Source organism: Musa acuminata, chromosome BXJ2-8, assembly GCF_036884655.1.
Source record: "Musa acuminata AAA Group cultivar baxijiao chromosome BXJ2-8, Cavendish_Baxijiao_AAA, whole genome shotgun sequence".
In the NCBI taxonomy this organism is placed as follows: Eukaryota; Viridiplantae; Streptophyta; class Magnoliopsida; order Zingiberales; family Musaceae; genus Musa; species Musa acuminata.
The window spans coordinates 29,145,001-29,157,883 of NC_088345.1; the positions used below are offsets into that span (position 1 = coordinate 29,145,001).

Genomic DNA, 12,883 nt, shown 5'->3' on the forward strand with positions numbered 1-12,883 from the left:
GTCTCGAGCAACTAAAACTGCGGAACTCCTAAACAAAGGCCCATCCAAGCCCAAAATCATCGACCATCCAGGCATACGAGCAGCCCAGGCAGCTATTAATTGTACGTCACAGCATGTGCGTTCAATATCAGGAATTTAAATGCACCAACACCTATACAAATCCAGTACTTTCTCGAAATTTCGATTATCTTCCGCTTAGAAAGTAGAAGGATGAGAAGAGTGCGGTAGTGAAGTCTCAAGGAAACTTTCTCCAGTGGGGATAAAAAGAAAATAAATTCCAGAGATTGCAAATGCTGCCCACCCGATATTTGTGAAATTGATATAAATTAAAATGTGTTTCATGGTTCATAATTCCATACAGCAGAGCCTCACATCGGAAGAATCAACGGGTTACTCTGTAGGCCTGCAAAACAAATACCACGGCATTAATTAAAAGAAACCAATAATACACTTTCCAGGAGGTGTAGAAGGTACACAATCATACCTTGACACTTTTTAGGAGGTCTTTAGCCACGCTGTTGTTCTTGAAATGATCACGTACAGGCTGCAAAAATGAAATGACTAAGGCCGAGCATCGAACTTGAATCAAACATAAAAGTTGCTTCAGCAGGCTTAAAGTATATGTGCATATTGCCATGTTCAAACTTACTCATCAGCAGTAAACTATTCATTTGATAATTCAGAGAAAAACAAGTTTAGCTGAAAAATTAGCCATCCTCCAAGCTGGCCAACCACGGCCACCGGTTTCTAAAATCGATCCAGTAACTATACCAACTTGGACCACACTACTTTTGTACAAACTTAGACCTAAACTCTAATCACAACCACCTCCAACATGTCTCACCTCATCCTACAGATTCGGAGGCTTCATGGTCATCATTCGCTACTATCGGTGAGCATATAGGTCTCAATTTTTGGGTACACATTCTCTAAACCTTTTCCCAGGTGATAACAGTCATGGTTGTAATGGCTGTCAAAAGAGGTGGAGATACAAACACAAGCTAAAATCGCAAGTCAACCTACAAAGTAATAGTTCAGAAAAGATATCATCCCAAACAGGAACATAAAGTAACATGGACAGCGCTCGTGATGTATAAAACAGAGAGGTAACTGAAATCTAGCATGAACTGTTATTGAAGACTTGCAAATTCGATAAGAAAACATCACAGACTAGCTGACATGGAAATCAAGTAACTAAGCTTACAAATAAAGACCATCAGGTATTGGCCAAGTGGTCAGTTCCCTCATCTTCTTGAAGGCGTTCTGGGTTCAAAATCCTTGTGGTCGTGGTACCAAAGGACACTTCCTCGGGTGGAGGTTTTCACCCTCCATTAGCCTTGACAAAACAGAAGAAAACAAAGGCAAGGCCTACACCCACTTTAGCTGATTTATCATAGTACTCTTCCTAAATAGAATATCTATGCCACTACAGCCAATGTTGTAACTGATGCACTTGTTAGAAAATCTATAAGTTTTATGACGACTTTGGTTGTGAAGCAATAAAAATTATTAGAAGAAAATTATGATTTGAATGTTATGAGGACAGGGCAAGACTCAATGATATTGATGGCCTCCATCCAAGTGCAATATGATCTCATTCAACAAATTAAAGAAAGACAACTACGAGATCCATGTTTAATCTACTTGAGGAATGAAGTAGAAAAAGGATTAAAGCCAAATTTTCAAGTTTCAGAGGATGGCCTATTGAGATTTGGGGATAGAGTATGTGTTCCAAATGACCCAGATATTAAGAACCAAATCCTAAAAGAATGTCATAATTCAAAGTACATCGTACATCCTGGTAGCATTAAGATGTATAGAGATCTCAAAAGTCATTATTAGTGGGAAGGCATGAAGAAGGAGATTGTAGTGTATGTTTCAAAGTATTTGACTTGCCATCAAATCTAAACAGAACACCAGAGGCCAGGAGGTTTGTTGCAACCTTTAGATATTCCTAAATGGAAGTAAGAGTGTGTTACTATGGACTTTGTTTCAGTATTACCCAGAACCTCTAGAAAGCATGATGCTATTTGGGTTATCATTGATAGGTTAACCAAATCTGCACATTTCCTACCAATTAATATAACTTATTCTCTTGATAGGCTTGCAGATTTATATATCAATGAAATAGTAAGACTTCATGGTGTTCCAAAGGACAAAGACTCCATATTTATATCTAGATTATGGAGAAGGTTACAGGAATCTATAGGCACTAAAGTCAAGTTTAGCATTGCTTATCACACTCAAACCGATGGTTAATCAGTAAGAATCATTTAAACACTTGAGGATTTGCTTAGAGCCTATGTTATGGATTGGAAAGGTGAATGAGAAAAAGAAATTTCTCTTATTGAGTTCACTTATAATAATAATTGTCATTCAAGTATTCAGATGGCTCCTTATGAAGCTTTATATGGGCGAAAATGCAGAACGCCCATATGTTGGGAAGAAGTTAGTGACAGAAAGTTATTAGCACCAAACAAAGTACAAAAGACTACTGAGAAAATTGAAGTTATAAGGAAAAGGTTAAAGACTGCTCAGAGTTATCAAAAGAGTTATGCTGACAACAAAAGACGAGATATTGAGTTTCAAGTCGAGGGTTTTGTATTCCTGAAGGTCTCCCCTTCTAAAGGCATTGCAAAATTTGAGAAGAAAGGAAAGTTAAGCCCAAGATTTATTGAACTTTTTGAGGTCCTTGAGAGAATTGATTCTGTCGCTTATAGGATTGCATTGCCACCATCGTAGTATCATATCCATAATATATTTTATGTTTCAATGCTTAGAAAATATATACCTGATCCCTCTAATATCATTAAGTATGAGCCGATTGTGATTGATAAATACTTATCTTATGTGGAGGAGCCCACTCAGATTATTGATAAAAAAGAAAAGATCCTAAGGAATCGAGTCATCCCTCTAATTAAAGTGGTCTGGAGGTATCATTCTGGGGAGGAAACAATCTGGGAGCTAGAGGAAGAAATGAAGAAAACTTATCTACATCTTTTCGTCGAAAGAGGTATGATAAATTTAGAGAACTAAAATTTTCTTTTAAGGAGGGAAAAGTGTAACATCCCTCATTTTTTAAAATTTTGTAAAGACTTATTTATAATGTAAGGACCTATTTGTAAATATAAGGATTATTTAATAATTCTTTTGCATTAAATGATTTTATATTAAAATTTTATGACTAGGAGCATAAATGTGAATCTTAAAAAACTAATATGATTTGTCAAATATTCACATTAAGTTTAAAAAAAATGAAGAACATATGTCACAAGTTAACCTAAGGATGGTACCACCTATATTTGTTCTATGGATGACACTTAAGTTTCTTTTATGCATGCTTGCCACCTTGCAATTCTTGTGTTAGCCAAACCTAAGTAATTAGAGGAGAAATTAAAAGAAAACTTAACAAAAGAGGGATACTTGCTGCAACCAGCGTAGGCTTGAGAAGGAAAGAGGAATTGAAGTAGAAGAAGAAGCTTGCTTTGGTTTGAGGTTTTGCATCAATTCCCCACATTTGGGAATCAAATTTTTTAAGGCAAATGTTCTAACCCCTTCCTACAGTAATTTTGATCTCTGATTTCATCTTAATTCTATAAAATTTGAAAGATTTTGACTTCGTACGTGATATTTCTGTCGTTTAGGAATAAAATTGTGAATCTAGAATTTTTTAAGATTTGACATTTCTGTATTGTTCTAGCCATAACTTTCTGTACCGATCTTTGATTTAAGAAAAATCAAATTCATCCGAAAATAAACTCACGGCTCTTTCTTTTAATACCAAGATTGACAAATTTGGAGTCTAATTACCTATCCAAACAGTTATTTCAACTGACTCTATGAAATTTATAAAACAGATATTGTTGGTTCTAACCTTTCAGTATTCTCTTGCTTATAACTCTTTGTTGGAAACTCTGATATATGCAAAACATGATTTATTAGAAACTAGACTCATAAATCATTCTAATGCGTACTTGATTTGAAAGATTTGGAGCATAAATGCCTATTGAAGCATCTATTTTAATCAACTCTATGAATTTTATAAAACAGAGATAATGTTCTCCGACCTTTGGTTACTAAACCGTTTATAACTCCTTGTTGGAAACTCAAATTCATACAAAACATGATTTATCTAAAACTAGATTGACACATCTTTCGAATGACAAATATTTTGTGTAAATTGGAGCATAATTGGTGATTCAAATAGTTTATGAAACATGTCTCTCAAATTCTGCCAAAATCGAGCTTTTGTCGAATCTGCCAATTCTTGTTTCATCTTTATCGGAAATTGATTTCAACTAAAATCCTTACTTCAAATGAGCTTTACATTATTGCTTTAAATTTAAATTCCTGCATACTCTTGTCCTACAAGTATTTGCTTACCGGAATCTGTTATGTAAACTTTGTCTGTATCGTAACGTTTCGTATAGGCACATGCATTTCATTGTTCCGTATGTGCTTCCGATATGTGCTAATTTTATTGTTCACAATATCCTTTTTATACTATGGTGTTTGTGAGATAATGTGAACCTTTGCTAGAAATAGTAAAGGAAGTTATGCTTAGAGCCCGCGATGCTCTGTCGGCCCCCTATGACTTCCCTCAGACGTGGGTGGATGGAGCTCCCAAACGTGGGAGACTTATGTTTGGTGGTCATTCAGAAATGGATGGACCATATTATGTTATGATTCCGCTTCACCTTCTATGTGTTTGATATGATATCCAAAGCTTTAGTTATGTGTCTATGCGCGCTTTGGATAAGATAAAATGAATACAACGTCATATATGACATTTGAGCTTCTGTTTCATATTTGTTCTTTGATATGCTCCGAAATGTTTACACGTCTTTGATATGTATTGAAATATTCAATATGTCATGGATATGCTCTAAAATGCTCCCTTATGCTAATGATATACTTCAATTATCTTTCCTCATTGTTATGAACAAAACATGCTTCGAACGAAACGACATTGTAATTCTACATTCGATGAGTGGCTATCTATAAACTCTTATATCTCTGCCTTGTACTTTGATACCCTGTTTCTTTGAAACTATCCTCTTTGTCATGGATATGTTAGTCGCTCGCTAAGCTTTATATGCTCACTCCATTGCTATATAAATTTTTCAAGATAACTTGTCTCTTGTTAAAATGTTTAATTGGGCTAAGGCAATGGAAAGCTAGAAGATTTTGGGACAAATCTTTTGTAGTTATAGGTTGTTGATGTATAAGTACATTTTATATGTAATAAAATATTAACCACAAACGTGGATTGATGTATCTTGTAAACGTTTGAAAAGTACCTCTCACGTCGAGATTTTGGGAATGTTAAGTTTAATTTATGTACTGATATAAACATGTTAGTTTTGTGATTGTATAGATTCCCACACTTGTGAATTTATGATGTAGATATGGTTTAGTTGAGTTGGCTTCAGATTTTATGAATCATTAAGTGATATGATATATGATTATAAATTGCACAAGTTTTATGAATTATGGATTGTAGAGGTGAATTTTTGACTTCAATGTTTTCTTAGTGGCCTCAAATGTATGTTTGGATCATGGATTATTGTCAAATTATAATATTATCGATTTTAAGATAAGTTCAGACCTCCTAAATGTGAAAATTTAGGGGTGGGGGGGGGTTTGGTGTGGTGGTGACAAGAGGTCCCAAAAACTTTAAAGTCTGTAAGGCGATGCTCGTTAAAGCTCCAATAAGCATCCACCTAGTTCAAGCAGCATAAAGCATTTGAGAGACTGGCGCATGCTAAGGATAATCTTTTCCTTCATCTAAGAGATCTGTAGGAAACAACAGGGATCGACACAATTCAGCCGACCCCACACTAGAGTCAGAATCATTGACGAGTTAAAGCAGCATAGTAGATCAAAGTTCGACTACTCAACAACAGCGGCGGAGTACAATTGAGAGACAAGAGGCGCATTACAATTAGAGCAGAAGATTGAAGACTCAACAAAGGCGAGGAGATGCAACGTCTGCAAAGGTCGACGAGGACCTCGAATGAATAAATGAGAGAGAATGTCACGAACAAAACTGTAAACGAGGTGTTTGATGTAATGCTCATGTATGTTCATGTCTTTCGGTTTTATTCATGCTTTGCACAACATGTAAAAGGTTGATAGTAGGCTTAGCAGCCCCATTTTCTTTGGTTTTGGTGGTCGTCTTAGGCTTGCAAACAAAGATTGTGTCATGTGGACACTTGTGGGGATTTCGACCTATAGTGAACCATTTTAGACCCTTTGTTGTACGACCGTTCAAAGCTTGTGAAGTCTGTTTATAATTTGCAATAGCTATAAAGTGTTTGCTGAAGTGATTGCTTGTGGATCCCAAGTGAGATGCTTTCTTTAACATGTTTTATCTTTTATAGGTCCTGAGGGACCATAGGAGGTTTCGAGGAGGTTGACCTTTGGGGGTGGACACGCAAGGGTGCTGCACGACTTAGGCAAAACCAGCTAAGTACGTGACATTATGGTATCAAAGCCTCAAATTATCCACTCTCTCAAGAGAGAAAAGAGAAGAAGGAGAAAACAAGGACTTTAGAAGATTGAACGAACAATTACAAGTCCGCAAACAACTACTCACCGAGTGTCGGGCGTTAAACAATATTCACAAGTTGGCACGTTAACTTGACGAGAACTTGCCTTCACGCCTAACACCCGGTAAGCAATTGTTTGTCGACTTGCAACTGTTTGTTCAACCTTCTAAAGTCTTTGTTTTCTCCTTCCTCTCTTTTCTCTCTTGCACTCAAGATGCTCACTGAATTGCTTGTAAAGCTTCCCTCTTCGCAAGACGTCAAGACTTGTCCGTCACTCATTTTCAAACTAATCAACTTTTTGTTTTACAGGTCCTTTGGGACCTATACGAGATTGCAACTAGACTGACTTTTTGCGGACGCATATGTCATAAGGGCACCTCATGACTTAGGCAATCCCAGCTAAGTCCAAGGAGTTAGCATAAGGGTACTTCACGACTTAGGCAACCCCAACTAAGTCCGTGAGTTTGCCGCAAGGGTGTCTCACGACTTAGACAATTCCAACTAAGTCCATGACAACATGGTATAACAGTACAACAGTATTATGTACCGATGTAGAGGCCAGGGACCGAAACACCTGGTCGATACAAAAGGATAAACCATGGATATAACTATCATGTTTACTGACCTCCAAGATTCGTTATTTGAGTAAAATCATATGTTGACGCTACTTAAATTTAAGCCTGTTTTACATACTAATAGTAAGGATAAAGGCTGCATTGAATGCACAAGACTTGAAAACTGAACTGAACCTACAAGTAATTTTGGAAACCAAATTCACTTAAAATTTCTAGAAAATACAGCAACCCATTAAATCCAGGATACATGTGGGGAAAAGAAAAAGACATAAGCTAGTGATACCTGCAATATAAGATTTAGTGCTTTTGAAAGAGCAGGCTTCAGATCAGCTGGATGTAATACTCCACTCTCATAGTCCAATATTAGTTCTTCCATGTTGTTGTATGTCCTTCATGAAAAAATAAAATTTAGAAAACATAATTTGAAACTATTCCCAATGGACTGAAATCTAAAGGCTGCACTTAAAGCATTATCTGCAGACCAAACACAAATTTTTAAAAAGAAGCTTGCAGAGCTCCACAATGAAATTATAGAATTAGACCTAACAAGAGGACTACTTCTGGAAGACCAAGCTTACTATTCATCAAAAGGAAAACTGCACAGGCACGCTTATTATGCAATCATAAAGCATGTGCAGAAATAATAAATACAATCAGTCAAAATATTTAGTATGAAGTTTATGATTTATTTGCTTGTTGAGAGATTGTGAACATTAAATGCTATAAACAAAAGGGCATTATGTTTTCAAGACAAAGAGTTTCATAACAATATTAAAAAAACATAATCACAGTATTCTTCCTATGCAACTATCTTATTTAATGCTGACAGAGCCTCACTTGTTTCCACCATTTTCCTCTTTCCGCACAACTTCAAAATGGCCAAACCATGGAAAAACAATGTATTTAATGTACTCCAGGCATGGGTTCCCTTCCACAACCTTTGGTGGGCAGTAAGCCTTCTTTATCTTCACATTCACTTCACCCTACAAGAGAAACTGATGTTAATTGCAAATTTATGCAAGGTGCAGAAAGAGGAATTTAAGTAACATTCACATATGACACAATTTATTAATTAAACAAGCATGGAAAGACATTAGTTCATGCTTGGTAATAATAGAACAAGTATAAATAGTTGTAAGTTGTAACATGTGAGGCAAACGCAACAACCATATAAATGAAAAATTCAACATAGGTTGGTTATCTTTTAAAAATTTCTGTAAGCGCACACACACACACATATGTGTGCGTGTATATACATATATATACATATTCATACATATACACGTACATATATATACACATACACATACGTATGCATACACACACACACATGCATGCACACACACATATATATATAAAAGATTCATGAACATAGGCTCCTGCAACATTGATCATATCCAACCACCGGTTGACTGAAGATGGATCAGCAGATCAGGATGCATCTGATGTGCTTTCGTTTGTGGATATGATGCTATCAATCAGTGAGTCAAGATAAAGGATTGAAAAGGGGCTGCAATATGAATACATGTGGTCTAGTCCAATTATGGCCTGGTTCAAATTATCATTGCTAAAAGAGAAATTTTCAACGGTCATGTTAACACAATAAGAAGAATACATGACATGTCCAGTGTTAGCACCATGTTGGAATGATTTTTACAACCAGCACAAACAGTCAATAGTGATACTTGAAATCATTATATACCCCTATCGTGACCAAAACTATCAATAGAGTCACTATCAGAAAGCCTTGATAATTTAATAATGTAGAACATGAAGCCTTCAAACTAATAGCTCAGTTAAAAAAAAACCATTGAGATTCATCTATGTATAAGATTTCTACACTTCTAATTTTAACTCCATGTCTATCAACTCCTGAAAGCTACCCTGGCAGCATAACATACAGATTTCACAAGGGATTGTTAAACCTCTAATGGACACTTAATTATCCTCTACCAGCAATATTATTATTGTGAAGTCTTTGGCCTCCAAAAAAAGTTGCTTGTTATATCTAAAGTTATGAGCACCTATATTTTGTAGCATACTCCAGCACCTCTCTTTCTTGAGTTTCGAGAGCAAAAATACTGGACATTCACCAACCTCATGGAAGGCCATATTATCCTAATAATGTCATGGTCCAACAATGGTTAGTCCCTTCATTTATTTCCCAAGACCACCAAAATGCCAAAATCAAATGGAAAAAAAGTTTGTATTTTTGTTTAAATCTTGATCAGAATGATCTTGATCAGATTGAACTTGTTCCCAACGCCTGTGATTAGTCCACATAATTCCTAGATATGTCATTAAACAACAACTTTTTGTAGTCCAATATATATACCTCCTCATCTTCCATGTAAATGGAAGAAGATGGATCACTTTTTGACATCTTCTCCTGGCCCTCCTGTAAACCAGGAAGCATATCTGCATTTCATTCAAAGCTAATTGTCAGAAAATCTCATCTTGAGAAATTTCCACATACATAACATATATAGTAAAGCATAGAAGGATACGATGTGACAAAATGATGGGCTTATTTTTTTTTTTGACGTCATCACAATATTCTCTTGCAAGCACATTCACTTTCCTCTGATCCATGCCTAACTGGCATATGTCAGCCTGAAAAGGTGTTATTTAATGTAAAATGAGTAATAAGTCAAAATGCCTTCAATTGATATGCGATATGTAAGAAAACGAATATATATAGAGAGATCAAGAAACAACCAATCCAGCGAAGCATAGGAAAGAAAACCTTGAGGAAGAATATGTCAGCACATTGCATGCATGGGTACAAAATCTGAGCCGCTGTCAATTCATCTTTTTCACTTCGACCCATTATCTGACTACACCTGAACACCATTAGATCTTTACAAATCAGCAATCAGCCTAGTGTCAGCATAATCATCATAGGTTTCAACATGCTCTACAGAGACATAAACAATTGTATACCTTATTATGCGATGGAGTGTATTCCTCCGAGCTATATCCATTACAAGAGGCCAATACTCATGTGCTCGGCTATTAATTTCTTCTGAGGACCACAAAAATTCCACCTTATCGAGATTCATTCCTACAGCTTTCCAGATCTCAATAAGATAACGACCAACTGTATGGATTTTCTTCAGATCACCCCCCATCTTGTTGTTTAGCTGTGCAAACCAATCAGCAATCCAGATTTTCACAGTGCACCCAGCTGAAGTCAGCTTGTTCACATTGATCGTCTTCATAACTCCCTGTTCATAATTATATATCAATTAGGTGGAACAAGCATGGTGTATTAACCTGCTACGCATAGAATCTGGTAATCAAACACCCAGATTAAGATATATCCTAATTCAACATAAGTTAGGAGGTTAAATACAAGCAATTTAATTGAGCATATCCCAGAATGGTGCAATTATAGCACAAAGCTACATAGAAGCAAACTGTTCACCGATAAATTAATGACTTTATTTCGTATCTGCAAGCAGTTACTGAACTCAAAAGCAGATCTTTCCGCAATACTGGGGGCAAATCAATCAAATTTAGAACAGGTCCGGTTCCCCTCACACCAGAAAAGCTGACGATATGGTAAATCGGTAGTGAATTGAAGAAGAAGAGACCAATTCGAACCTGGGCGATGTGCATCCTCCCAGATGGTTCGAATCCATCATAACAGACAGGAACTGGCTTCTTCGCGAGAAGATTCATCAGCTCCTCCTCCTGGATGCATTCCTCCCCCACGCTCCTCACCAGCGCGAATCTCTCTTCCAGCGCCAACCTGCGCCACAGAAGAGACACAAAGGGGTAAAAAAAAACGAATCGCGATCGATCTAAAATCCAATTCTGGGGTTAGAGCACTTACGGGACCGCCGCCGGCTGTGGATCCGAGGGGTATGGGTCGAGCAATAGGCTTCCGACGTCGTGAGAGGGATCGTCGGCGAGTATCTGCTCCTTCTGTGCTTCCGCCATCGATATCGAAAGATTTTGGAGCAAATGCGGAATTCGTTGGCGATTAGGGTTTGGCGGCGTTTTATCCCTCTCCGAACTCGCTGTTCTCCGCTACTTTGTCTAAGGCCTGGTCTAATCCGCACCATCTGCATTTAGGGTTTTATGATGTTACAAGCCCAGCCCATCATATGTGCCAAATTTTGCAGACACGCATTTTTCTTATTTCATTTAATTAAGCATCTTCATATCCTTGTAAAACGCCCAAATATGTTTTGGAAAAATGTTTGTTAAACACCTACTAACGAGCACCTTGTGAGTACAGTCAAATAGGCGATAGCAACATGGATGACCTCTAGTGTAGTCTAGATGAAAAAAAATCTGACAAACTTGAAACTCTTATTAAACAAGGCCTTGAATCTAAAGACAATTCGACAACCCGTTTTTCCCTTAGTGAGGAGGAGGGCTATGTAGCAAAGCTATTGTTGCCAACCAACAACTTCATTCGAATTGATAGGCTAAGGTAAAATCAAATTAATTAGACTTATTAGCCTGAAACAATATGCTTTGATCCCAAATAAAAATATATATGATATTTATTAATCTTATCAAGAGTGACCTGGTTTGAGTTAGGCAAGACTCTCTTATTCTTCTGAGTTTTTTTATTGAAGAAATATATTATTTATTTATTTATTTTATAAACTTCCCAGCATTCCATTTGCTCTGAGTTGGGTATTAATGACTGAGTATGGAATATCTGGGAATTTATCTTATAATTAGGAGACTACAAGCACTATTTATAGGCTCTCTGGCTCGTATATAGTTTTGGTTTCTTAAGCTAGTAAAATAGTGCCTATAAATATTGTTATTAATTCGATCTCCACTTGCTTTTTAACGTCTGGATTTTTTATCAAGTCTTAAAATATCTAACCAATATAGTTAGTGACCTTCTTTTTTTAATGATAATTCCTCTGAAAAGAATTCATCTGATAAAACAAATTAGTTGAAAGAGTGCCTATTGAGGTGCCGCATTACTGTCAACAGTGATATTAAGCTAAAATAATTATTTGTCTTTTAAACAATGATAGTTCTAAAGGTCAAATATGAAAATGTAGACTCTTGAGATACTTCTAGAGGTAAAAAAATCCTAGAATAGACACAACTTCCAGAATCTAATTTCAAATATCCAAGGTGAATTCAAGAAGTTTATAACAAATGAAAAATCTATCTTAATTTGAAAGGATCATTGTATCGATAACATACTCATAGTAAATGATATATATATTTTTTCAATCCGAGTAGAATGACAAGTTTTTCAAAAGTTTAAGAATTCATTAATATGAATTATTGGGATGAAAATATATTATGTATATTTTTCATCCAATTCAATTAAACAGATCGGATATTATACTTGAGTTCATTACTAGTGGTGGATACTAATTTCTAAAATTAAATTTAAAAAACAGGGGAAGGTTTGACTTGATTGGAAGATGATTCGACATCTTGATTTAACTCTCGGAGCTAAAATCTTTCTTTAGAAATTTTGTTGGAGCATAATCCCTACTTTAAATTGATTGAGTCACATCATTTTAGTCAAACTGAGTCGTGTTCTGTTTGTAATATGTTTACTTTACCTATGTATACTTTCTTTAAGACTCTTTTGCTCCATCTTATTAGACTTTTCTCCAAAGAAATTAACTTCTCATTTTGTTTCTTTGATATTTGAGTTAGAGAAAGTTACTTCTACGTTGAATAAGCATACTACCATATGACTTCTACGTTATATGGTGTCTTTGGTTAAAGACAAACGATGCCAAAGTTCACAACCACCTTTTT

The 12,883-nt window shown here is 36.0% G+C and overlaps 1 protein-coding gene across 1 annotated transcript; it reads right to left on the bottom strand.

Moving 5' to 3' along the window:
* Positions 1–291: 291 nt before the first annotated feature.
* LOC135619348 (tyrosine--tRNA ligase 1, cytoplasmic-like) lies at positions 292–11,179 on the bottom strand. The gene is made up of 10 exons (XM_065121270.1): positions 10,965–11,179; positions 10,733–10,880; positions 10,070–10,353; positions 9,873–9,969; positions 9,634–9,739; positions 9,462–9,544; positions 7,964–8,109; positions 7,410–7,515; positions 485–544; positions 292–403 (listed from the first exon to the last, which is right to left on the bottom strand). Exons 1-10 carry the CDS (start codon positions 11,069–11,071, stop codon positions 383–385), a joined length of 1,158 nt encoding a protein of 385 aa, XP_064977342.1. The 5' UTR covers positions 11,072–11,179; the 3' UTR covers positions 292–382.
* Positions 11,180–12,883: the final 1,704 nt, after the last annotated feature.

Coding starts and splice junctions, on each gene's coding strand:
- LOC135619348 (XM_065121270.1), bottom strand. CDS start 11,071: ATGGCGGAAGCACAGAAGGAGCAGATACTCGCCGACGATCCCTCTCAC. Junction 10,881..10,964: donor CCACAGCCGGCGGCGGTCCC/GTAAGTGCTCTA, acceptor TCTGTGGCGCAG/GTTGGCGCTGGAAGAGAGAT. Junction 9,740..9,872: donor CTGACATATTCTTCCTCAAG/GTTTTCTTTCCT, acceptor ACACCTTTTCAG/GCTGACATATGCCAGTTAGG.